The 24,068-nt window shown below is 54.2% G+C and overlaps 10 protein-coding genes across 10 annotated transcripts; 3 read left to right on the forward strand and 7 right to left on the reverse strand.

Annotated features, from left to right (window-relative positions):
• The first annotated feature begins 1,305 nt into the window (after positions 1–1,305).
• On the forward strand, positions 1,306–3,242 carry QC762_001180 (uncharacterized protein). The gene is made up of 5 exons (XM_062882930.1): positions 1,306–1,357; positions 1,413–1,861; positions 1,921–2,282; positions 2,353–2,852; positions 2,929–3,242. The coding sequence occupies exons 2-5, from the start codon at positions 1,847–1,849 to the stop codon at positions 3,093–3,095; spliced, it is 1,044 nt and encodes a 347-aa protein (XP_062746621.1). The 5' UTR covers positions 1,306–1,357; positions 1,413–1,846; the 3' UTR covers positions 3,096–3,242.
• A 2,015-nt stretch (positions 3,243–5,257) lies between these two features.
• Positions 5,258–6,949, forward strand: QC762_001190 (uncharacterized protein; the record flags this gene model as incomplete). Its single annotated transcript, XM_062882934.1, has 1 exon — positions 5,258–6,949. One exon carries the CDS (start codon positions 5,258–5,260, stop codon positions 6,947–6,949), a length of 1,692 nt encoding a protein of 563 aa, XP_062746622.1.
• Positions 6,950–7,120: 171 nt separating this feature from the next.
• QC762_001200 (uncharacterized protein) lies at positions 7,121–7,969 on the reverse strand (the record flags this gene model as incomplete). The annotated part of the gene is made up of 1 exon (XM_062882935.1): positions 7,121–7,969. The coding sequence occupies one exon, from the start codon at positions 7,967–7,969 to the stop codon at positions 7,121–7,123; it is 849 nt and encodes a 282-aa protein (XP_062746623.1).
• Positions 7,970–8,598: 629 nt separating this feature from the next.
• On the reverse strand, positions 8,599–10,516 carry apm1 (AP-1 adaptor complex mu subunit Apm1; the record flags this gene model as incomplete). The annotated part of the gene is made up of 2 exons (XM_062882936.1): positions 8,742–10,516; positions 8,599–8,679 (listed from the first exon to the last, which is right to left on the reverse strand). The coding sequence occupies exons 1-2, from the start codon at positions 10,005–10,007 to the stop codon at positions 8,599–8,601; spliced, it is 1,347 nt and encodes a 448-aa protein (XP_062746624.1). The 5' UTR covers positions 10,008–10,516.
• Positions 10,517–11,856: 1,340 nt separating this feature from the next.
• On the forward strand, positions 11,857–15,205 carry OPI1 (transcriptional regulator opi1). Its single transcript, XM_062882939.1, has 2 exons — positions 11,857–13,137; positions 13,230–15,205. The coding sequence occupies exons 1-2, from the start codon at positions 12,504–12,506 to the stop codon at positions 14,453–14,455; spliced, it is 1,860 nt and encodes a 619-aa protein (XP_062746625.1). The 5' UTR covers positions 11,857–12,503; the 3' UTR covers positions 14,456–15,205.
• Positions 15,206–15,399: 194 nt separating this feature from the next.
• Positions 15,400–17,103, reverse strand: QC762_001230 (uncharacterized protein; the record flags this gene model as incomplete). The annotated part of the gene is made up of 1 exon (XM_062882941.1): positions 15,400–17,103. One exon carries the CDS (start codon positions 17,101–17,103, stop codon positions 15,400–15,402), a length of 1,704 nt encoding a protein of 567 aa, XP_062746626.1.
• Positions 17,104–17,347: 244 nt separating this feature from the next.
• QC762_0030290 (uncharacterized protein) lies at positions 17,348–18,688 on the reverse strand (the record flags this gene model as incomplete). Its single annotated transcript, XM_062883223.1, has 3 exons — positions 17,348–17,742; positions 17,801–18,109; positions 18,181–18,688. The coding sequence occupies 2 exons, from the start codon at positions 18,686–18,688 to the stop codon at positions 17,946–17,948; spliced, it is 672 nt and encodes a 223-aa protein (XP_062746627.1). The 3' UTR covers positions 17,348–17,742; positions 17,801–17,945.
• A 171-nt stretch (positions 18,689–18,859) lies between these two features.
• QC762_0030300 (uncharacterized protein) lies at positions 18,860–19,442 on the reverse strand (the record flags this gene model as incomplete). Its single annotated transcript, XM_062883224.1, has 2 exons — positions 18,860–19,297; positions 19,359–19,442. The coding sequence occupies 2 exons, from the start codon at positions 19,440–19,442 to the stop codon at positions 18,860–18,862; spliced, it is 522 nt and encodes a 173-aa protein (XP_062746628.1).
• A 239-nt stretch (positions 19,443–19,681) lies between these two features.
• Positions 19,682–21,531, reverse strand: CEL6A (1,4-beta-D-glucan cellobiohydrolase cel6a). Its single transcript, XM_062882942.1, has 2 exons — positions 21,382–21,531; positions 19,682–21,291 (listed from the first exon to the last, which is right to left on the reverse strand). Exons 1-2 carry the CDS (start codon positions 21,471–21,473, stop codon positions 19,929–19,931), a joined length of 1,455 nt encoding a protein of 484 aa, XP_062746629.1. The 5' UTR covers positions 21,474–21,531; the 3' UTR covers positions 19,682–19,928.
• A 908-nt stretch (positions 21,532–22,439) lies between these two features.
• On the reverse strand, positions 22,440–23,960 carry QC762_001260 (uncharacterized protein; the record flags this gene model as incomplete). The annotated part of the gene is given in 2 exon segments (XM_062882944.1): positions 22,440–23,210; positions 23,229–23,960. The coding sequence occupies 2 exon segments, from the start codon at positions 23,958–23,960 to the stop codon at positions 22,440–22,442; spliced, it is 1,503 nt and encodes a 500-aa protein (XP_062746630.1).
• Positions 23,961–24,068: the final 108 nt, after the last annotated feature.

Raw genomic sequence — 24,068 nt, forward strand, 5'->3', positions numbered from 1 at the left:
GACAGAACGGTGGTCAAAAGCATGCACGCTGAGAGATTCCTTCAAGAGTACATGCCAGGTGCAACATCATTAACAAGACACTGCCCCAAATCCTTCGTCTGGCCTGTCTGGCTGTCTGCGTTCAGTATCTGCCCAAAACCTACAGGTGACACCGTGACACCTGACCTGATGTGCGAGCCATCATACATATCCTTCCATCTGCAACGCATCACTCAATAAAAGACTCGTGTTCCACGACAGATGTGTGGAGTATCCCTATGCCGCTTGACATCAGTCAGAGCATTCTGTCCCTTGTTGCATGTCCGCCAAAGCCGGCCTTCATACGTCACATGCTCCCAGAAACCACCTTTGGGCACCGAGCCCTTCATAGCTGTACCGACGCCTGTCCAGGTCACACAGACTAGGCCACGGGTTCATCTGCACCTTGGACAGCAACACCCGCATATTTCCTCTTGGTAGTTTCCTGCATTGGGCGTCTTTCACCTCCTGGAAACAGCACCACCCAAATTTTGATGCGGCATTTTTGTTAGTGGGTGAGAACGGCATGACCATGGCATGTTTGGGCGTGACCAGCCGCAAAAGTTGGACCGTGTAACCTTCCTCTCCTACCAGGTATTGATTCTAAAACATTGAGAAAACCAGTCAAAAGCATTGCTCGGTTTCTATCTCGTCAAGGAAGCGGGCACTTTTGGCAGTCTAAGTGGACGCGAGTGAGCTACCACCTTGGAGAAAGTAGTGCCTCGTGATTGGCGTGGCTTATGATAGCACTCTTGCTAGACCTGGTTTTTGGGGGTTCTGTTTGCCTGGTCCCCGATGAAAAGCCACTGAGAACATGAATCAAACAACCCCGTAATCGAGCCTCATCACTATGAAACAGGTAACTGGTACTTTGCTACCTAAGCAGCTTCATAGCTGTCTAAATCCTGATGGTACCGTGAGGTTGGCCTGGTTCTCTCATTGTGCAGCCACGTATGGGCCCAGAATATGTTCCTGGTTAGAACAATAGGCATATCACACGGCGAAGCAATATCGATACGCGCATGAACCATGAGTGTCCATTCGGCACACATAACCTCTAACCAGCTATAATGTCTTGACATGCATGATGATGATCACTACCGCAGCGAAGCCACAAAGCGCGACTTGGGCGAACGCAATTCCTATACCTTACTAGATACTCGGCTACTGTGAAGCCCAACCCAACGGAATTGATCCATGGTGCTGATTTCGGATTGCCCGAACCATCCAGCCTGGCCCAACCTTCTCAATTTGTGCACAAACAACGTTTACGGGGTAGAGGTATATTGGTGATGTTTGAAGCGCACCGGAGCCTGGCACATGGTCTCAACCGACGGAGGTAGATTGACCATTCACTGCAGTTTTACTTTCATCCAAGTAACCAAGGTAGACAGGTTCTGAACTTGCCAAAATTGTGTGTCACTCTTGGGCCCAAACATTATGCTTCTTCGCTGAAAAAAGGTGAAAACATAGAGTTGGGCATCCGTATAAAAGATTTTGATGGTGGTCATCTGCTTATAGATCATGGTAGCAAGGCCCACTTTCATGGGCAGCTGAATAGAAATATAACTTGGGGTATGTCTAGAATAATCTGTTAGTTATGATAGATATCGCTGCGCAGTCCTGACAAGCCAGGAACGGTCCCATCTTACGCTTGAGCCCGAAAGTATCTGCCTGCAGGAAACAATAACGACCTTGCCTGCCACCGAGTCAGGTATTCTGCCCTTGCCAGTTCGACACTACACGATCAGCCACTGGCTATATTCCAATTACTACCTACCTGGTGCATTACTTACCTACTCAATCACTGTTTGCTCTGGTCTAAAACATGAGTCTGTTCATTGTAAGATCATTCGCCGCATTTTTCTAGGAAGCTTTTAAACTGACAGAGTTTCTACCTAGGGCAGCAAATCTGCTTCTTCTCGTCAGGGTAGTCATATTTACCGTGATAAGCACCCTTCCTTCAGCCATGGCTCCCGCAACAAGTATCGCGGTCGCGACCCCAAGGTCTCTGGTGCCACCCTAGTTGAAAATGAAGCTGGCGATCGACCTCTCACTGGCACCTCATTCTTATTTGTGGTCAACGAACTCAACAACAACTATGAGGCTCAGACTCACGGAAGCGAGCCACTTCGAGATCAGTGGTTGAACTTCATGCCCCCTGAACGCGCGGAGGAGTACTTGGATGAATGGCCGGGAATGGTATTCCGGTATCTGCAGGAACCGCAAGGCGGCGTCATCACTCCGGCTGATGAGTATCGGTGGTGAGTTACCGAAACGAGAAACCAAACAGAAAAGAAGTTTGCTGACGCAGCCACGGTATCAAAACAACAGGTACCGCCCTGGCCGAGGACACGAAGGTCATATCGTTCGAGTCGATACGGCAGGCAACATCACCGGCCACCCCATTATTTGCCGTCAAGCGACCATTTTCTCCTGTAGCAACCACCTACCCGTGATTGTTGGGCCTGGTGACGCATCTCTTGGTAACTCGCGAGTTGTACGCCATGTCCTGGACAGCGACAACATGTTTTACTGGAGCCTCCTGCATATTAGCCGCTGGGATGATGGCTCCAACATCAGTTATGTCAACTCCGAGGGGCGAGGTGTGCCTTCTGTCGTCGGTAGAAACCCTTCCTGGATTCCCTCGCTCGTTCCTCAGGTATATTCGAATCCAAATGCAAACCTGGTGTCAGGTGGGCTGTCTGGTGACTTGTCCGTATTGATTGGACTTATGGCTTTCCACAGCAGGGTAGGAAGGGCGAGTGACGTGTTCATCTCGCAAAAATGGCATCACAATCGGTGGATTGGAAGTCAGCACGCACCGACACATGGTAAGTTAATCGCTCTATGTGCCTCCACCCCCAACATGAAGAGTGTTTCTGAACGTCTGGCTAACGGCACAAATAGTGCCAAGAACCCAAGAGGAAAATCCGCGCGGGTTTTTTGTCCAAGTGTGTCTGGACAATCTGGTAAGGGGATTGGAGGACAGCGGTGAGAACAACATCCGGGCTGAGGACTGCTTGCAGCATGTTTTGGCACTGGAATGGCACAGTGTTCTTGTCAGAGAGAACTGACCAAGATCAAACTAGGTACTTTCGGGGTAGCTTCGCACCATTTATTCGAGCCTTATTTCATGACTCCGAGTAGAGGGCTGAGCACCGGGTACCTAGTAATTCAATATATATGGCGGTACTGGTGAATACACACATATTTTCTTTGCATACCGAAGTCCCCAGCCGCATCCTGATGTCCCAGATAACCAAGCCGTCATCACGATTACCTCCCCAACAGCGGGTTGGCGATGTGCCATGTGGGATAAGCTCTTTGCATATTTCACAGCTTGGATCTCCTTGTTTGGGCTGACTTATCATTGCCACACTTTGCCAGGCGACAAGACTATTGATTCCGAGCTTTCCACCACCCTCTACATGGTTGGCTAACGTCAAGGAGGCGTTGGGTCGGTGAGTAAACACCCTTTCGGACTCGCTCACCAACATCCCGCCAAGTTCCGAGAATAAGCAATGTGATTTGTTTCCACTCCTACAAAATATTTGGTTGGTGGCTCATGTTGGCATCCTACCTACTATCTGTAGTTGGAGCTCGGAAATCCTTTCGTTTCTCCAAGCGCCTACATTGAAAACCACCATCCGAACATCAAGAAGCCCAGGGTGTGATATGGATACCATCTACCTGTGTCCAGTAAGCCTGAATGCTGGCGGCACTGCACTGAAAAATAGCGTGGGCGCCATGATGCTTACCTGACATGTAGCTCTTTCAATCTGGTGGGATATCAGATATTTCTCGGCAGCGGAGAGCTTTGTCTACAAGTCTGATGGAGACAAACACCGAACCGTCGCGTTGGGCCTGGGCAGATTCACATGTGCTTATTTTTGTGTCTGGTGACTTTGGCCGAAACAGCTTCCAGAATCTTCCCTAGACAGGAATGGCAGGCGATGTCAGAGTTCCAAAACAGGTCGACAAATTCACACACCCAGGCAACATAGCACTAATGCATCCTGCTCAGCTCACATGGTTGCATTGGGGGTCCCAACAAGAGTGTGTGTGGAGGCCCATCTGCGTCTCTGTTTCGCTACCAGCAATGGGTATTGGGATAAGAAATATCTTGATAGGTAGATCGCCAGCCTCAAACCAGCCACAACAGTACCAACGGGTCCTTCAATGCATGACAGAAGTAGGTAGTGAGAAAGAGTTGCGACTGAATGTTTTGCTGGACCGAGCTTCAGCTCAACAACATCGGGCTTTGAGAACGCGGCAAGATAACCAAAAAAAATCATATAGAGTGTAGGCTACGTACCTAGGTCCCGATCAAATCTGTGCTTCAAATTCAAATACAGATGATGGAGGGGTGAGACGGATGACGTTATGACAATGCTTGGGAAGAGTAAGCAGCCTGGCACCCGACTCCTCTATGGCTTCTCCGGCTGGCGGTGTGGGAATTACGTCTCTCATTGCCGTTGCAGATAACGATCAGACCAATAGTCTGCAGGGCGAACACTTCAAGGTCATGTTCAACTGGATCACGAGCCAGCTGCAAGAATCTGCCTGGCTCCTGGCATTCCAATCTCGAGAGACCCATGTATCTTGACAAATAGCAGTTCTTCAATCACGTCTGACTTGCATGCTCTCCGATTAAGTGATGTGCTGAGTAAAATGACAAAATCTAAAGTACCGAGCGGACCGATTCCCTTTTGCGATCAGGTACCCGACCCGTAGCTTGCAAGCAGCTGCGATGTGTCATGCACCGAACAATCAGGTGTCATTGGCTTCATGCCACGCTGTTCTCTCTTGCTAGGCTACCCACTGAGCATGAAGAGGGGGCCAGAGAATGGTGGCTGACCATCAATTAACCAGTTTGAGCGTAGAAACGAAATCTTACTTGCATGATCTCAGGTCAGGAACGAGAGAGCTCAAGGAGTCAAGAGCAAACGTGAACTTTCGTGAAGTGTGGCGTGTGGCAGTGCAATAAATTTTACCTATTTGCTCAGCATCATTCCTAGTACCATTTTTTTGTCCATAAAGCGGCATCGAAAAAGATGGTGTGCCTTCTTTTGCCATATATCCAGGCAGTGTGTCTGTGCCTGGTCTTCCAGATGTGTACTTATCCCTCAGCAAGCCCAGACGATTTTGAGTTGCGATTGAGTCCAGGGGCCTCCCATCTTCATCTCTCTTCCAAGTGTCTACCTCGGTAGGTACCTTGGTCAAAGTCAGGTTCACGATGGCACCCACCATCGAAGAACTATATCCCGAGTACACTCTTACTTCTTCTATCGACAAACTACGTTCCGAGCACTATGCTCACCTTGATGAGAAGAACCATGTTTATCTTGACTATACCGGATCAGGCCTTGCCTCTGCTTTCCAGCTGACCCACTCTTCAGTTCGACTTTCATCCACGCTTTATGGCAATCCTCACAGCATCAACCCCTCCAGCCAAGCATCCACCAATGCCATCATAGCTACGCGGCTCAAAGTCTTGCAGCACCTGAATACGGATGCGGAAGAGTATGAGGTCATCTTCACAGCCAACGCCACAGAGGCCGCAAAACTTGTTGGAGAATCGTACGCATTCACTAAAGAAACGAAGTTAGTGTTGACGACGGATAATCATAATTCCATCAACGGACTTAGGGAGTTTGCAGGAAGGAAGGGAAGCAGTACCGTTTACATACCCTTCTCATCTCCCGACATGAGAATCAATGACGAGGATTTCATAAAGGCTCTTTCGGCGGCACGACCGGGGCGGAAAGCTACTATGAGTACTGGAATTAACTGGTTGGCCAAATCACTTCTGGGGTGCCAGCCTTGGAGAAGAAATACAGGTGACGCTGCCGGCCGCGAGGATGGAATGAAGCGCTGTTCCACGTCAGATACCAATCCAAACCAGGATGCTTCTTGTGACAGCCCTGCCCTTTACAAGGCCTTTCTCCAGCCCTCTTGCCAATCGTCACTAGTACCTCCACAAAGTGCCAGCACCGCACCGGCAAGACCACTGGAAAAAACGACGCGCCATGGACTCTTTGCTTACCCGGCCCAAAGCAACTTTACCGGCGTCCGTCATCCACTGGCGTGGGTCACCTACGCCCAACGCCAAGGGTATGATGTGCTGCTCGACGCAGCCGCCTACCTGCCTACCACTAGGCTCGACATGTCTATTACCAAGCCCGAGTTTCTCATTATCAGTTGGTACAAACTCTTCGGGTTCCCTACCGGTGTGGGCTGTCTGGTTGTGAAAAAGGAAGCCCTGTCCAGGCTCGTAAGGCCCTGGTTCTCTGGGGGCACCATTCAAGCTGTCACGGTGGGGGTCCCTTGGCATCTGAAGGCGAGGGGGGCTGAGGGATTCGAAGATGGGACAGTGAATTTCCTGGGCATTCCTGAGGTGATGTTTGGCCTGGAGTGGATCAATGCAGTTGGCATGCAGGTTATTGGGCTGCGAGTCAGGTGCTTGACTGGCTGGTTCTTGAAGAGGTTGGCCGCCTTGAGACACTTGGACAGGACACCAATGGCTAGAATATACGGACCAGAAAATATGGACATGCGAGGAGGCACCGTTGCTTTTAATCTGCTGGACTCTGGCGGTAAGGTTGTAGACGAGCGATTAGTCGGGCAAGAGTCGGCAGCGGCCGGAATTTCACTCAGGACAGGGTGTTTTTGTAACCCTGGGGCCGGGGAGGCTGCCATGGGCTTGACTGTGGCTTCTCTGCGTAGGCTGGCCACGGCTACAGCGCAGATGAGAGGGATGGATGACTTTGTCGAGGTTCTTGGCTTGCCATCAGCTGGAGCTATCCGCGTCTCATTCGGGATCGCTTCCACTTCTACCGACGTTGATAGATTTTTCGAGTTTGTGGAAAAGACATACCGGGATCGAGTGACAACCTCTGAGGGTCTTTTCCCGAGAGAGTCCTGCTAGTCACGGCCTTACCATGGTGTAGTACCTTACTGTAACTTGAAGAGAAACTTCCATCTGCTTTGCCTTTTTTTGTGTTTTGTATATGTCATGAGAGTACAACCAGCCATTTGACAAAGTCGAAACCGGCCTTCTCGATACTGGCCTTTCACCTAACAACCCATGCCCACGTGCCTATGCGTCACCACGAGCCAACCGCTTCCCGCTTCCCTTTCCCCTTCCAGATCCACTGCCAGTGTTCATCACGGTAATCGTATGTACAAATCTCAACGTTCCCTTCTCGACTCGGAACTCGTGACTGTCCGGTATGCCGCTGAAGCTCAAGAAAATGGAGACGGCGCCTACCGTCTCGTCAATCACATACCTCCGGTCCACCAGCTGCACACCGCTCGGGATGCCCACGTCGCACCTGTCATTTTGCCCACCGTTGCCTGTATAGGCGCCTCCCTCCAGTCTAGCACAAGGCCTGCCCCACGGCACAACGACAGACTTGTCATGAAAGATGTCACAGTACGCATCCCCAGCGGCCTTGATCACCTCTCTCGAGTCTCTATCTGCCTCGGGGATCGTCCCCCAATTCTCACGGGATGCCCAGCGCAGGGTTCCGGTTGCGTTGAAAAGCCAATCGCCCGTGGTGGTGGACAAGAGATCAACCTTTATGATCTGGGCTGACGTGAAAAACATCTGCACGCCAATCACGTAAGGCTGCGCGCCCGTGGCCGAGATAATCTCGGTATAGGTGGCGCATTGTGTCGTGTCGAGGCTGTGGCGTGAGAAGTCGATCTTGGTAGCACGGGTCAAGGAAGAGCCTGACGTAAGGGAAGCATTGCGAAAATTCTCGTGGTAGACGACTGAGGGAGAAAGCGGCTGTAGCAGCGCAGGGTTGCCGGCTGTCTGCGCGGCGAGAAGGCTGTCGGCTGCCGTCTTGAGGAAATCTCTGGTGCAGGCCGGCTGCGCTTGCACGCCAGACCCCTTGATCACCAAGAGGGTCGAGAGGAGGAGCGAGGTGAGTGAATGCATCATCAAGGTCGTGTTGGAACACCAGGCAACTGCTATTCGCGTGTAGAAAGCACGAACAGGAGAGGTGCAAACCGAGGACCTGTCTAAAAGCGCCCCTATTTATGCACTGTCCATTCGAGGCTAATGTGGTGAACGGGTAATATATCAACCCCTGGTTCCCCAACTTCAATCAATGTTGAAGGGACGTTATGAAGAGAGGGGAGACAGTTTCGGCAGTTTGGATCACGTTGGTTGATTGGTAGGGAAGCGTTGATCCAAAATACATTCCCCCTCTGTCACCGGCCTCAAGCCGGTGTGGCTGTCTTTGGTTGACTTGTTGCCTCTTGGGCTTTTTTTGCCAACAAATCCCTGTCGTTTGCGAGGACTCCCAACAGCCCATGAACCTTCAATGTCGTGGAAGGAAGCTTTGGCATACATCTTCAAGCTGCCCAACTGAAAGAAAGGCAAACTCAGCGTAATAGAATGCCCAGTATTATTAAATTCGTATCCCATTTAAGTGGTCAAAGTGGCCCCCCACTCCATCACCCAATGCCAGACACATACCGGGCCGCTGTGATCCTCCTCATGTAGCTTCTAGTACCCAACTCTCTTGTACGTCAAAGGTCGTGCTGTTGACTCCCGACAGGACCGACTCACACGGCGTCTGGTAGTCTGACAGCAATATCTCCCGATTGCGTGATGTAACGCACCCATGGGAGTGATGGGTATTGAAGCTAATGAACGAGTCAATGAGAACACGGTCAAAAACGCAAACAAGGGCAGAGCAAGCACATACCTTGGGCTCTGTGATCTTGAGGTAGCGCACTTGGATGCCGCTGGTGGTGAAGTAGGGAATCTCGAACTTGACCTGAATGGGTCGCTTGGCACCCTTACCAGGAGCTCCCACGCCGCCCATGCTCCCGCCGAAGCCACCCGTCATACCACCGCCATGCTCGTCGTCACCTCGCACACTGGGTAGGCCGAGCTCGGCACGCATGAGAAACTCCTTGCCGCCACCAAACTGCTTGATCTTCCAGACGATGGCACTCTGCTCTGGCGCATAGTGCACCGATCCGACGTTGGTTCGGAAGCGTGGTGTATCGGCGTCGTCGGGCACCGGAACAATAATCTCGACGTTGTTCGCCGTACTGCGGCGCTTGAATTGCGCCCTGGCTTTGAGCATGTATTCTATTCGCGATCCACTGTGCGACTCGACAACACACTCGACCCAGATGAGCGGCTTGACCTGGGTGTTGAGACGATATGACATGAGCTCAAATTCTCCGTCAGGGGGGATGAAGCTGATGGTGCGGTCGTTCTCGAAACGCGACAGACGCACACACTGGTGGAATTTGACATCCTCCATCTCAATGGCCTTGCCACGCGTCGTCCGCCCCGTGTTTTCGAACATGACCTTATCGTTGAGGCCCAGCCGCAGCTCGGGCATGCCAGACAAGTAACACTTCATCTTGATGGCACCCAGAATTTCCGATCGCAAAACATTGCCGTTGGCTGACACGAGAAGGTTGAGCGATTCAATAACATCGAGAAACACCTCGTTTTTGCGGTAGCGGATACCCTCGGAGCGCCACGACACGGCGTTGGTGACAGCAATGGGCGGACGAGCCTGAATCTCGAGCTTGTGCGACTCCTGGGTAATGTACTCTTGCAGAATCTTGGACTCGGTAGTCTGGGGGTAGCCAAAGTCCATCATCTCGTCGAGAAGCTCGTATATAATGACAAAGTTGTCTCGAATAGACTCCTCCTCGAGCGCCTTGAAGTACTCGGTAAACACCTCAACAATCTTGTGGAGAAAAAGGAGAATCTCGGCGGCATTGGTGTTTCGTTTCGTCAGGGCGAGTAGATAGAGGTTATTGTGTCTGATGTAGAGGTAGTTGATACCCTCGTGGGAGAAACAAGGGGGGACGGCCGACGACTCTTCTTCGGCTTCGCTGAGGAGGATGGGGAACTTTTCAACGGCTGACATGGGTATATCTCCACGATAGTTTCGGGCGAGGAGGGTTTTGCCCTTTAGGTCGAGAAAGAAGATGGCTGAAGCCATGGTACAGTGACGGTATGGGGATGGCGATGGGAACGCTTCGCAGGAGCTCCCGTCGAGAGCGATTGGGGGGGATCGGTCGGGCTGAGAGACTTTAGGACGCGGATTGAATCGTAGTTGTTGCTACAAGTACTCTCATTACCCAAAGCAATGGAGTGATGGCCGTCGGTGTTGTCGTCGCTATCTTGTCGTCGCAGGCGTTGTTGTGTCGTTGAACAGCCAGCTGCTAGACACCCTGGAAGGTCCCGTCGCTATTGTCAACCAAGGAGATGCCACAGGCCACAACCCTGACGTTGCTCCATTGTGGAGCGTGCACTGGCCAGGCTGGCCAGGAGGGTTCTGAAGCTTAAGCCTGTGGCGCCAGTGTGGAAGTGCCTTCTAGGTTCTTGTGGCTTGCCACCGGTGAAAGGCAAAACCAGGCTTCCGGCTTGGCTTTATGTGGGACCTGGGCATGCTTTTGAAGGTGGGGTTCATGGACATGGAGCGACAGGTGGTCAGTGCCCTTCGGCTACCCCACCAATTGGTTTTGCTCAAAAGAAATTCTCGCTGCGTTTTTTTCTCCTCTTCCTTTTCCTTTCCTCAACGCGCCCATTAGACAGTGCTATCATCATGCGCACAACAAGAACCGGCATTCTGTCAGTTCCGAACCGTGCCGCCGTGGATGAATATGCGATTTCGAGGCGCGGAGATGAAGGATTTTCCGCTAACGGTTCCATAAGAACTGGCCGAGTATCTCTCTTACTGCTTGGCCGGTGTCAGAGGAACCGGACATTTTTGGCTCTTGCCAATTCTCACATGCTACAGTACATCTTGAGGTGACCGGATAACCACGCCCGGAGCCTCCTTCCACGTACACTCTCCATGCAAGGGACCCCTCCGAAATCCCAACAAAAAAAAAGCTAGGTGAACTTTTGGGCAATCAAAGTGGGTGGCACCGTGGACAGCTAGACAGCCACACAGCCCTGGATGGCGGAGGACTGATGTCTGGGCCTGATGAATGAATTCCGTCAGGAATTTTGCATGTGATGGTGGACAGTGGAGCCTTTCCTGCAAGTCTGTGACAAAGCACCTGAGCGCGTTCAGGGCCGAGAGCTGGCTCCAAGATAAAGCCGCTCTACATCTCTTCAGTCCGACACGTGCTTTTCCACCTGAAAACAGGTTCCTTGCCAGGCACTGAGTGCACCTCACTATCTGGCCTTCTTCTTTACACTCAGAACATCTGAAAGCAGCAAATTTGATGAAGACTGCGCGTAAAGCTTCTGCCGGGCTGCACATGACGTGTGTTCGGTACCGTATGTAAAAGTAAAATACACTCCGTAAGCTATCTGCGTGTCTGCCACCCTGTCTGTGTCGCACAGGCCGTCTTCGAGAGAAGCTCAGAACCAGAACCCCGCCTTACCCACGTTTGGTGGAGCAATGGCAACGTCTTGGTTGTTTCTTCTTTTTCGTATCTTATTCGGCTGGCTTTTCTCTTTCATTTCTATGTACCTACCTACACTATGTCCCGTGGACTGTGGACGGAGGCATGCCACTACTAGGCATAGAGAAGGATACGTCCACACGAGGCGCCTTCTCAGTGCCCGTGACAATTCAATATGGATTTGACGTACGTGCTACATTTGCAGCCAAAAGTGCATTTTACGAATCAACTGGAATTTGCGAATCAACGGACCTGACCATGGTGGAAGCGATGGCCAGTGCCGATTTTGAAGGCCTGACAAGTAGTGTGGGTTCAGGCACGATTGTAGGTAGCGCACCCGTGCCCGTGCCTGCGGGAGGGAGCAGCATGTGCAAATCCCCAGGCTCACATGGAGGGAAGGAAGGGTGCGTTGCCGAAAATCCTGCCCGCTCTCTCGCCTCAACCCTTTTCCAAGAAGCAAAGAAGCCCCTCCCCCAATCCGTCCCCTTCCATCCATCCAATCAATCACTCACTATTTCACTAAACCACCTAGTGTTACCTACTGCCCTTTTGCGGCTTCTCTTCCTAGCGGACACCTACCAGTCGCCTGACGCCAATTGCCAAGTGTCTAACCCGAACCCCGGTCAGCTAATGCCGGTCTTCTTTGCCCGTGCTTGAATTGCTTGATTATTCATTCATTCATTCATATTATCGGCCCCCCTCCCCCAACCCTCCCAGTCGCTTGACCATTATTGCTTCGTTCTTCAATCTGTTACTCTTCCTCCCCTCCCCTCCTGCTCCCACATCACGTCCGCACGTCCGCTCCCCAACCAGCACCAGCTCTCCAGCTATTACTACCCTGCGCTTGTAGCATCTGACACCGACGATCCAAGCTCCATCTCCAGCGAACAGGTCCCGAGCAGGCGGAGCGCTGATTCGCGGTCTGGTCTCTCTGAACCATCCAGCAAAACCTCAGCCCTGCGACTCCTCCAAATGACGACGGTCTCTTAGCAGCGGATCCGCTGAATTATAGCCTCTGCAGTAGGAGCCCCCGGTTGTGCACCCAGGCCCGCGTTGCTGGGAAGGGTACCTCCGGCAACATGGATCACATGCTGGTGCTGCCTCCCCCGTCGCAGTCCCCGACACCCTCGCAGCTAAAATCACAAGACGCAAGTGCCGCTGCCTCCTATCCGGACTACGAGCGCCGCTCAACGCCAGCGGCGCTCCACGAACCAACTTTGACGATGCACTCGTCCCACCTAAACAGCCTGCCGCTACCGCCCATCTCCCATCCAGGCGACCCAACCTCGCGATCCTTCCCCCACCACACTGCCGAGCTGGCCCCGATCCAGCCGCCGCACGAGAAGCCTGCCATTGGGGCCGCGCAAACTCTGCCGTCACTCTCCTCCGTCACTGGCGCGCAGACTCCTCGCCTGCCCTCGCTGTCTGCCGCCTCAGAGTCTTCGTATTCTCCCCTGTCTACGGCGAGCACATCGACAGCAATCCCCGCGACCACAAACAAGACGGTCGCTTCTCCCAGTCTCCCCATCAATCATTGGCCGAGCCTGAATCCCTTCACCACATACTACACACCGAGCCACGTGCAGGGTTCCGAATCGTTCATGAACGCGGACGTGGCCAGCGACAAACCAAGTCACCACAGGGCTACCAGCGTCAGCCTCGATGACCCGGGGGTGCGTGCCGCCGCCGAGGCTCTGGGGCGCCTGCGAACAGGTATGTGCCCGAATCTTGTACTTCAATATGTGTCAAGGCAACGCCAGTGTGTGTAGTGTCTAGAAGCTAATTTGATCTGGTACCTGGAAAAGTGGACACCATGCCCCACGACAGCGACGGCCGGCGCAACCGGACTCCCGAGGCGTACCAAGTGGGCACGCCCACCTCCCAGGAGAGCTCCAGCGAGAGACAGCAGGAGCCCCTGCTGTCATTGATCACTACATCTTACCCCAGCATCGCCCCTGTTGCGTCATATCTAGAAAGTGCCACGTCGGTCTGCAATACGGCCTATACAAACTCCAAAAACTATTCGCCCGTCCTCAGAAGGAATGCCGAGTACATAGAGGACCGAGTCGTGAAGCCGGTCGCCAAGACTGTAGGGAGATATGGCGGCCACGGGCTCAGGTGGTGGCTGCAGAAGCCGGGCAGGAAGCAGCGCTCACCGTCCGACCTGGAAGATGGGCGACAGGGAGTGAAGCGACGGAAGGGGGACACGGACAGAGAATCAGCCATCGCGGCCCGCGTCATGGCCGATTTTGACATAGGTTCCAAGGATCGACGCACCTCGGTCAGCACGGTCGACACGTTGCCTGCCTATGACGACCAGAGGTCGCCGGCCTACACCGAGAGGGCTGACGAGCAGAGGGGGCCGACCTCTCAGGATGAAGAGTCTGGGAGCTATAAGCTGTGGGTTACGACGTCCAGTCTCCGCGTTGCCATGCAGGATGAGAGCAAGAAGCGTCTCCGGGTTCTCATCGGGGTGCTGAGCAACACCAACGGGCGGATCACTGACTTCTTCGAGAGCCTGACCAAGGCGGTGGAGGAGTATGATCGCTCCATCGCGGCAAATCGCGAAGATGTTGCCATGGATGGCCAAGACGAACACAGTCACAATGAGCTCTCGACACGCATCATGACCCTCGTTGACGGCATAACCAAGACGAGCGCAGCGACGGTCGACATGGTCAACAAATGCGCTGCGAGTGCCCTGCCAGATAACGTCAAGGCCTTTGTGGCTCGTCGACTGATAAGCTTGCCCGCGCAGTGGAAGCTCATGGCGTCGCAAGAAGGGCCTGACGCGCCCAGGGAAGGTGGCGACGAAGCAGCAGCAATCCGTCACAGAGCACACTCGGCTTTGGCGCTGGCCAAGGTGTCTCTCCAGATTATGACGCAAATCACCGAAGTCCTCAACATGACGCTGAACGCTGTTGAGGAATGGTGCGAGAACCAAAACAAAAACGAGAGCTCCCAGCCATCTTCCCCAATGGGTGTTCAGGGGCCGGTGGGCGTAGATGGCGACGTCAAGATGTCAGATTGAAGAGCACCGAGGGGCGGGGAGCAGGCTTGCTACCCTATCTGTACCCACAACAAACTAAAAAGAATATGGATCGAGCAAAGGCCAGGCCTCCAAAAGCATTTATCCTCATCAACCACACGTCTCCTACGTACACAATCAACTTTTTTCTCTATGTATCATTCAGCCAACCCCCCACGCCACAGACTATTCATTCCTTTACCTTAGTCATATTTATTGTATTTATTAAGTCGTCTTCCGAGGTTTTGACCGGTTGTTCTCTCCGTACAGTACAATCGCTTCTTCCCTTCTTGCCTCTTTTCCTTGTCGCAGACTTCTTTTGCCGATTGGTTTTCATATTTCAGGTTTCAATAGACCGACCGAATTTCTATCAAGGAAGGCTCTCTTTGATGGCGAGAGACGCTCGGTATGGCTGGAAAACAACTTGAGGTTGACAGTTGATAAAGCACACACACGAGGATGGAGAATAAATCAGAGACCCTGTGATAGCCTATATCCAAAATTCTTCTAGGATTGACCGCTCCGTGCCACCTTGGTGCAAAGATGCACTTTGAGAAGGGCACATTTTCGCCTTTTTGCCTGCACAGAACGTTGGCTTGAGTTAATAACCCACGCACATACATAACACACGAAGGCGCATAAAGTGTATATCTTGCGTATCGCGTATCAAGGAGTATATTTCAAAATCAGAGAGCACCTCCTAGTCTGCAACTATCCTAAACAGAAAATAAACGTCAAAATGAAACATTGAAATATTAGATGAGCAATCACCATATTCGGAAGGGGAAAACAGCCAGGAATGAGTAAAGAAGGAGGGAAGAGACAGTGGACAGCAAGCATTTTGAAAGCCACCTTGCAGACACCAAACATAATACCCGACAACAATGTCGCAATAAACACCATATTTGATGATGAAAACCCCCAAGACAATGGGGAAACAGAGAAATTCAAATACAGCTCGCTGGGTCCGGGGTATAGATATAGTGCGAATATCCGTAAGGATCGCTGACCAGGTTGCTGCTCGAGCTCATGCCGTACGTCGTCGTGGTGTCCGAGACGTACGACAGAGCATTGGCGTTTGCCTGGGCATTGATCATGTTGGCAAAATTATTGGCCTGCAAAGCCTCCTGATGATCGGCATAAGAGCTTGTCAGGGTGTGGGAAGCGTCGCCATAAGTGTCTGGGTAACCTGCCCCATCGCCTTGTTCTCCCGGGGCTTCACAGCTTTCTCCAGAGTCTGGGGAAACAACGGCTTCCTCACAACCCCCGCTACCAAAATCCATCTCGCCCACGTCCTCTCCCGTGCTGGCGGCGATCAGCAGTCTCGTGAGCCCCCCCACGGCAGCCAACGCTGCCATGCCCGTCCCGACAGTCTTGAGGGTGGAGCTGTTACCTCCCCCAGACCCGGGCGCGTTGATGCCTTTATTCAGTGTGGTAGGGTCGGCGGTTGTGATCTGCTGCCATGAACCAGCTGAGGGGCCGGTGGGAGCAGGCGGCGGAAGAAATGAGCCTCCTCCACCTGATCCCCCTACCGAAGCAACAGTTGGCGTAGGCTGGGGGTGGTGCAAGTAATGTTGCTGCTGGTGCTGCTGGTGCTGCTGGTACTGCTGGTGCTGCTGGTGTTGTTGAAGGTGATGACCGGGAAGTGAGTAGTGCGGCTGTGAGTGTGAGGGAAGAGACAAGGGCGAAGCTGATATCTGAGGATAGTGAAATTTTTCCAGCGGTGGTGGAGGTGAAGAGGGTGTCTGGTTGGAGGCAAAGACGTGCGGAGTTTGGCCCTGTGAGACAGGAGCAAGTGCGGCTGGGCTCTGGCTCTGGCTCTGGCTCTGGCTCTGATCTTGGCGCGCTGGCGGCACAAAAGGGATAGCAGACTGCTGGTGGGATGCCGTGTTCTGTGCGTGGTGGTGTGAAGAAGCCCAGTACTGTGGTGTGTACAGCGGCTGTGGGCTTGTCGTCTGCCGGGGGACCACAATGCCCGCCTGCCTCTGTCTTCTCTGCTCAGCGGCCCGCACCGCAGCCACCTGGGCTTTTGTCGCGGCGTCATGAGCACTCATGGCGGCGTTTTTGAGGGCCCCGCCAAAGCGGCTTGCCGTCTTCTTGCTCCACTTGACCGTTTCTTTGCTGAATACCGAGCTGGCAAAGTCCCCGAGTTTCTGGCCTGACGAATGGATACCAGGTATGGGAGGGGGTGATGTGGTGCTGGAGACTGGCGGAGTGGGAAGACTGTGTGTGGGTGAGACCAACGGAGCGGGTTGAGGATAGTGGGAAGCGTATGACGGAGGCCATGACGGGTAGGCGGCAGGTGTGTATACAACACCCGGAGTACCAGGAGTCTGGGACGGCGAGGGAAGACCTCCACCGACGGCGGTAGATGGCGGGCCCGCATGGGAAACTGCTGCTGAATGGGGAGCGTGCAGAGGTATCAACCCCTCATGGTCCGGTGGCGGTTCCCTCTCGACCGGAATCAGGCCCTGATCGAAATCACCACTAGCTTGAGGCCGTGGAGTCGTTGGCATCGAGCCCTCAAGCTCGGCACAGAAAGTCAGCGGCGGCGGGATGCTCGACGCAGGCCTCACCGGCTTCCTCCGAAGGGATGATTGCACACTCAAGTTGGCCACGGCAGGTATCAGCCCGTCCATCTCGCTCATCATGTACGGCGTGATGGAGTGGAATGAGAGTCAAGAACGGGCAAATACAAAAACCCCAAGGTCGGCTCCCCGCTGCCAAGAGACGGCTGAAGAACACGTTGATGTGCGGCTGAGGTTGGTATTTGCCTAAGTGGGTTAGGTAGGTACCTAGGGATTTGTAGCGGTTGGGGGTTTTGTAGCGGCTGGGGGTTTATAGGATGTGTGAGAGCTGAGTGATCCTTGCCGTTGTAATAGGTCTGCAGGTCCTTTTGTTGCTGTTGATACCATTTTTGACTTTTGGGAGGAAGTGCATAGCCTTTAGGAGGTTCTAGCGGGCGAGGATGAAGGAACATATAAGCATCACGGCGCGCTTGTGAAAGCCACCCAGCTTTGGGCTTGGGATCGTTGCGGAAACCGTGCACCCATTTATCGTGTTGAATGATCCAGTTGAACTCGTTCCAAAGGATATAGTCTTTACATCTTTTGGCAGCTTCCGGACAAAATTCTTCGTTGCCGGGTCTATAACATAGGAAGTCGCAAGATTACCGGCGTGTATGTCCCGGTGGACCCAGAGCATAAAGGCAAACCTGAGCACGTCCCACCTGGTCTGATCCAGTTGTTGCATTTCCCCATTCCACTCCGTTTCTGTCTGAGCCCCCCAGTCTGGAAAAGCCGATCAGCAAGCTGAGACGACACAACACAACACACCGAGTGGACTCACTGTACAGCTGGCATGTCCGCGCAAACAATCTTACGTAGTCATGGAAAAGAGGACGCCTATTGTCGGCGGGCCTTCCAAATATTTGGGCTGTTACCTCACCTCTGAGGGTGTGCCAATTGTCCCTCCATGAATGGTCGGTGTGACTCTAGCTGTTTTGCCCGTGCGCCGTGTTAAAGTTGAAGCAAATGAATTCGGCGACATTGAAATATTTGTCAATGAATTTAGCATGACTCATCAGCTTCTCTCGGGCCGCTATGCGATTTGGATCTTTTCGATTCTTGTCGGTGCGGCCATGGTGCAAGCATTCACCTGTGGTGTGGGCATTATGTTAGTTTCTGTTTGCAAGTACAGCATAAGATCTTGGTCACGAGTTCACTTACGAATGTACCTGGCCTCCACGGGTTCTAGGGCTTTGAAGACTTGATTGTGCACCATCTGCCAGCTCCTCTCATCCGCCGGGGGCCGTGGTGTGGTATTCATGCCGAAAACCGTTATGAAGTCCGGCCCATTCGGGGGTTGGGGGGGGTAGACTAATACGGGACTGAGAGTATCACGCGCTGCTTCGCCGTGGCGATCCAGAGCCAGCTTGTCAGCTACAATTTCGCAGTCCATGAGAAAGTCGGCCCCATGAAAGCGTCTAGATAAGGCCGTTGCGCGGATGGCAGATGTGCCTGTGGAGACCGGCTGCGGCACGACAATCTCTTGCGCGCCATCTTCTGGGACCCGGTCCATACAGTCTCTGACGGCAACCCGGGCCGCTTCAGCGTTAGGATTGGCGGTATACCCATACTTCGTCTTGTTTTTCATAAACGTGATGACGGCGCGGGTCCGGACATCAATGGCATAGCCGCGATACTTTTCAAATGAATCCGGGTTCATGGTCGCCATCACATCCTGTAGTCTCTCATTCTCCTGTCGCAACCGTTCGACCTCTTCTGTCGTTTTATGGATTCGTTTTTGCAGCTTTTCCGTTTTGCTGCCGCCTGGTGACCCAAGCGAGAGCTGTCCAAGCCCAAGTGTGCTATTTTCAAATACGGTTTCCACGGCGGTGTGCACCTGCTACTGACTATCATGTGTTATCTTCCGGAACTTCTTCTCGAGCAGGGCGAGTGTGCGGGAGGGGCTGATCGTAGCATCCACGTCCTCGGCAATCCTACTCCTCTCTTGATGCACCTTCTCCAGCAGGGCTTGGTACTCCTCATGCACGTTTTTGAAAACAACGCCTTCCAAAATACGGCCCGAGTCCTCGTCCGTCCAGAAATATTTCAGATCCTCCGTTGGGGGGTTGTTAACAGACCACTTGTACGCATCTTGGTGGCTTAATGCCACGAGGGCACGCCTCACTACGAGTTTTTCGGGTGTTACGTTGAGGTTGGCCTCCTGGTCGTACTTCGTTACAAGGGTCACGATGTTTCGTTTGTATCTCTTGCCCCATCCTGGTGGCAGCCCCTGGCTTAGACGAGTCCCGATGGGCGGGAGTTTCGAAGTATCCAATAGCTGCCTGCGCGATCGTGTCCCATCTCGTAGAAGCTACGGTACCGGTACTGGTTGGACTCACAGAATCCCCTCTTGAAATTCTAGGCCTTTGGTAAGGGGTCTTCGGCGACACGGTCGGTGTTGGCGTTTTTGGTGTCTTCGGCATTTTCGTGGTTGCTCGGTGGCGAAACTAGGTGGGCAGTGTTGGAGCTGTTGAATCGCCGCTACGTACTACCTGACAACTTGGGGTTTATCAAGACCTTTGAACTACAAAGATACATGTGAGAGGCACGATGGCAGTGGGTCCTTTGTTGCAGGAACCACGTGATTATGTGGCCGGATCCGGAAACCGACGCACCAAAGCTATCAAGCACGACAAAGGGACCACACAGTGCGGACAAGTACAGGCATATACAATCTATTTCGGTATCTCCCAGCAGCCCGACATGCCCCATTCGGGCTGTCTGGGCACGAGACTATATACATATCAATGCATGTATCTAGGTAACTAAATATGTACAACGAGAACATGAACTCTCCCTCAAATTTAAACCACCAACAACTCTAGAAGCCTTTCTTCCACTTCATCCCGCTTGTCCAGAGCCATGCTGTCTCTCCCTCTCTCTCTCTCTTCCTCCCTTTGGAGTCGAGTTTAGAAAGGAGGGTTGGCGTTGGTGAGGAGCTGCTCAAAGTAGGCTTGGAACCACTGGCCAGCCTCGGGGGCAGGCTTGAGGGCATCGGCGAAGCCGCAGTGGTGATCATAGCGGGCAGCCGTGGTGTCGCTGGTGCCGTCGCACTCTCCACCGGGCTTGATCCAGACAAAGGCGTCCTCAATGTCGAGTCCAGTGTCGGTGGTCGGGCGGGGGCCGAAGCCAGTGCCGATGGCATTGCACCAGTGGCCCCACTCGAGCTGGCCGGTCGGCTGCTTTCCGGAACGGCCAGTGTCAGTAATGAAGTGGGCGGGGAAGCCGGCAGCAATGAGGAGGGGGCTGAAGGCCTGGACAAAGCGCTTCTCGTCAAAGTTGGGGTTGGGGGTGGTGTACGAAGGAGCTGACGACAAGCTCCAGCCGTTGTAGTTGGCAACGTTGGTAGCGAGGCCGCGGAGAGAGGTGGGCCTGCCAGCGTCCTTGTAGATGCCAGCAAAGAGCTCAGCAGCGGGGCCAATGTTGGCTGGCCAGCCAAGCCAGCCGGCGTGACCGGCGTCGAGGTACATGGCGACGTTGGGCAAGTTCAGCTGCTTGAGGGCGTAGACTGTGAGCTCCTTGTAGGTGTTGGCGGCACCCTGGCACTTGGGCACGTTCATGTTGGTCACCATGTTGGCGAGCGAGTCGGGCTCGATGACAAGGATGGTGCGGATGTCGGAATACTGGACGAGATGGTGACGGATGCGGTCAATGTAAGCCTTGTACTTAGCAGCGCCGCCATCAGCGATGGCCCACTCGCCGTTGGAAGCGGCAGCAGCGCAGTCACGATCGGGGAGGTCGTAGACGACAAAGATGCCGGCGTAGGGAGGGTTGGCACCGGCCCTGTTGGCGGCACGAATGTCGGCCAGGGTGCCGGAGAAGAGAGTGTCGACCGTCACGTTCCTGTCCATCCACTGGAAACTGGGAACCTTGGCCACGGCGGCCGCCTTGGTGGCCATGGGCCCGGTGAGGCTGGGAATCGCCAGGGTGTGCACCTCGGACGAGTAGTAGCTGTTGGCCCACTGCTGGACACCCAGGAAGGGGTTGCCCGAGTAGCTAGCCGTGGACGAGGCACCGCCACCGGGAGGAACCGTCACGGATGCCCCCGCGCTGGTGGTGGTGGTGGGCACGTTGACAGCAGAGGTCGAGATGCTAGAGCTAGTCGGGCGGCTGGAGCTGCTGGTGGTGGTGCGGGTAGAAGAAGGGGCCTGCGCCGTCGTGGTCACCTGGCTGCCAGGAAGACACTGCGAATACCACTGGTTCTGGGCAACGCAAGTGCTGCCCGAGGCGCAGCAGGTCGCGCCGGTCCAGCCTTGGCCGCCACATTGGCTCCTGTAAAGCAAAAGTGGTCAGCACAGAGTTCATGGCTGGGGACAAGCTAGGTCGAGATTCGTTGCTTGGGAAAGGAAAGGGGGTGGTTACCAGACAGAGCCGCAGTTTTGGCGTTCCTCGATGACAGGAGCTGCCAACGTGGTGGCTGCCAGAGCAGCCGTGAGAAGGAGTCTCTTGGCCATTGCGATGGGTGGACGGAGCTGTTGCGGGAACTCTGACTTTGATGGACTGAGCGGTGCGGGCTGCCAAAGCTCTAGAGACAGTCCATCAACAGCGAGGAGCACCCTCTTTTATGCCAATCCAACACACACACAACTGCCTTTGGGGTCAAAGGGAACCCATTTCGGATCGACGGGAGCACGATCCTGAAGCTGGAGGGAAAATCTCCTACGCGGGCGACAAACACCCACACACGCACCAGCCCACCATCATGGCCAGCTCATCTGGGCTGGGCAACGAGGAAGATCGCTCCGAGCGACGCCACCCAAGCAAGGTCCCGTCGGTCCAGGCTCCGAAAAGAAACAAAACACGGCAGAAGGGCCATGAGATGTGGTCATCCGGGGCGCCATCTCAGGTTGCCAATGTGGAGGTGGAGCAAGTCCAGGAACGGATGGGACCGAGAGCCGAAGAAGCGTCAGGCGTTGTTTATGGGAAACCTCTGAAATCTCCGCCAACCAGGTTAGCAAGAGGGCGCGTCGAAGCGGAACCGGGTTCAGGCCATCGCACTTGATTGAGGTTGGATCGACTAGATCTCGGAAGCCTCGTTCCTGAATATCCACGATGGGAAGCGCAGAGCCCTCCGTCTGCGGGGAAGATGGGGATGGGGGGACAGGGGGTGGGGGTGCGGAACAGACTTGCGATGTTCCGGCATTGTCGTGCTCTGATTGACCCGCCGTTACCACCAAGGCGACTCTGCCATCGGTGCCATGGCACTAGCCGAGCCTGCCGAGATCTTGAGAGCGTTGCATACTTGGCGGCTCGTCTGGGTTTCCATGCCCTCGCGGCCGAAAGTGGTCATTCCCAGATACCGGGACGGCACTCGCACGAGGTTTGCAATGCATCCTCTCTTTGCATCCCGTCTATCCGCTGCGCTGCGCTGCCGCTGCTGACTAACAATAGGCCGGTCCTTGATCAAGGCGCTCTCACCATCAAGGTGCTGCCGAGTCGAAAACAAGCTCAAGTCTGTCCGCTAACACACAGTCAACTTCAATGCCAACGGTGTTGGCAAGATCGGTGCTATGAAAGAGTATGCCTAGCTCTTGACTTGTGTACCAGCTTGCACGGTCTAGATTGCCCGAACCAAGCACGGTATACTTGTCATCCACCATGATGAGCTTCAGATGAGAGTGCACTGGCTCTTCCTCTTTGGTATGTGTGCGCATTTTGAGACTCGGCCGGGGGCGGAAGTAAGAGATGCGTAGCCTTCCAAGGGGGACATGGCCAAGTTCCATCTCGGCGGGGAGAGACTCTGGCTTTGAACGCTCCAACTTCCGGAACCGGCGCAGCAGAGACCGAAGGCACCATGAAGTTGTGGTGCCCGCCGTCACGAGCTGCTCCAGAAGCATGAGATTGCGGCTGGTGACAATGTCAACATCAACTCCTCGCTGGAGAGCGCTCAAGACAGCGCGGAGCACCGCTTGACAGGTGAGATTCGGTGTCTGCACGTAGATGGACCGCCGAGCCCCGTCAAGAAGCGCAAGTAGTGCGACGTTGAGGGGCGTGCCCGGGGGTTTGGGGTCCTTTTGCCAAGGAAAGGGACGGAAATGTGGGTTCCGGTGACATGACGAGGGTAGCAGAAGAGTTGGAATAGGCGACGGAGATTCGGGGAGGAGGGCGGCGCGGCGGTGGGCGGCGCTGGCGACCAAGGCAAGCCCCGCCATCCGGACATCGAACGCCGGTGGCTCGAGGAGGTGGTTCCGCTCAAGGAAGTGGTTCCGCTCAAGGGGTGGCTGGACACCGCCGTGCTCGGGCTCCCAGGTCCGAGAATAAAATGACAAGAGGCCGTTGACCGCCGGCCCTGTCACCTCGACGCAACCCTCGAGCCAAGGCTCCCAGCTGACATTACAGCTGGGGATAAAGGCACGCTGCCTGTCTACAATGACAAACTTGGGGTGCATCACGCTGAAGGGCAGGAGGAAGAGACTTTTGGCCTGGAGCTGAATAGCAGCGCTTTCCAACAAAGCAGGGTCTGGCAGGCCCAGGGCAGCTTGCCATGACGACGGCGGGTAGATGTAGCCATCTCGTGACTGTGGATGCAGCAGCTTCTGCAGTAGAGACCGTGATGAAAAGCAGACGCGAACTCGCAAGGGTGGGGTGGGAATGGTGCCCCTGGACCTGGCGTCGTTGAGGAGCGCACGCCGGTGGGCGGCCAGCTTGACGAGAGCGTCATGGAGGGCCGAGAGCGTAGCTGACCCGGCCCAGAAGCAAGTCACGAGAATCACCTCGCGCCGGGCGGCGGTGAGGGCGGGAATCAGCACGTCGGTGTAGATGGAGGCACCAGTGCCCAAGGTGAAGCTGCATGGCGAGCTGTGCGTGACAAGCAGCTCTCGGTCCGACGCGTCACCAATGTCGAACCAGGGAATCTCAGCATGGCGGGTGGTGTTTTCAGTTGGCTGGCCGTGTTCCAGTCGCTTGACGAAGTCGTGTACAAGACTGGACGTGAAACTCATTGTTTTGTTGTTGTTGGGTGACGTCTACTCTACTTCGCAAGAGAGAGCCAAAGCACGCCCGAATGGTGCAGGCCACCTTGGCTTGCTGATAAGATAAGAAGACCTGTG

This window comes from Podospora pseudocomata (assembly GCF_035222375.1).
Source record: "Podospora pseudocomata strain CBS 415.72m chromosome 2 map unlocalized CBS415.72m_2, whole genome shotgun sequence".
Classification (NCBI taxonomy): Eukaryota; Fungi; Ascomycota; class Sordariomycetes; order Sordariales; family Podosporaceae; genus Podospora; species Podospora pseudocomata.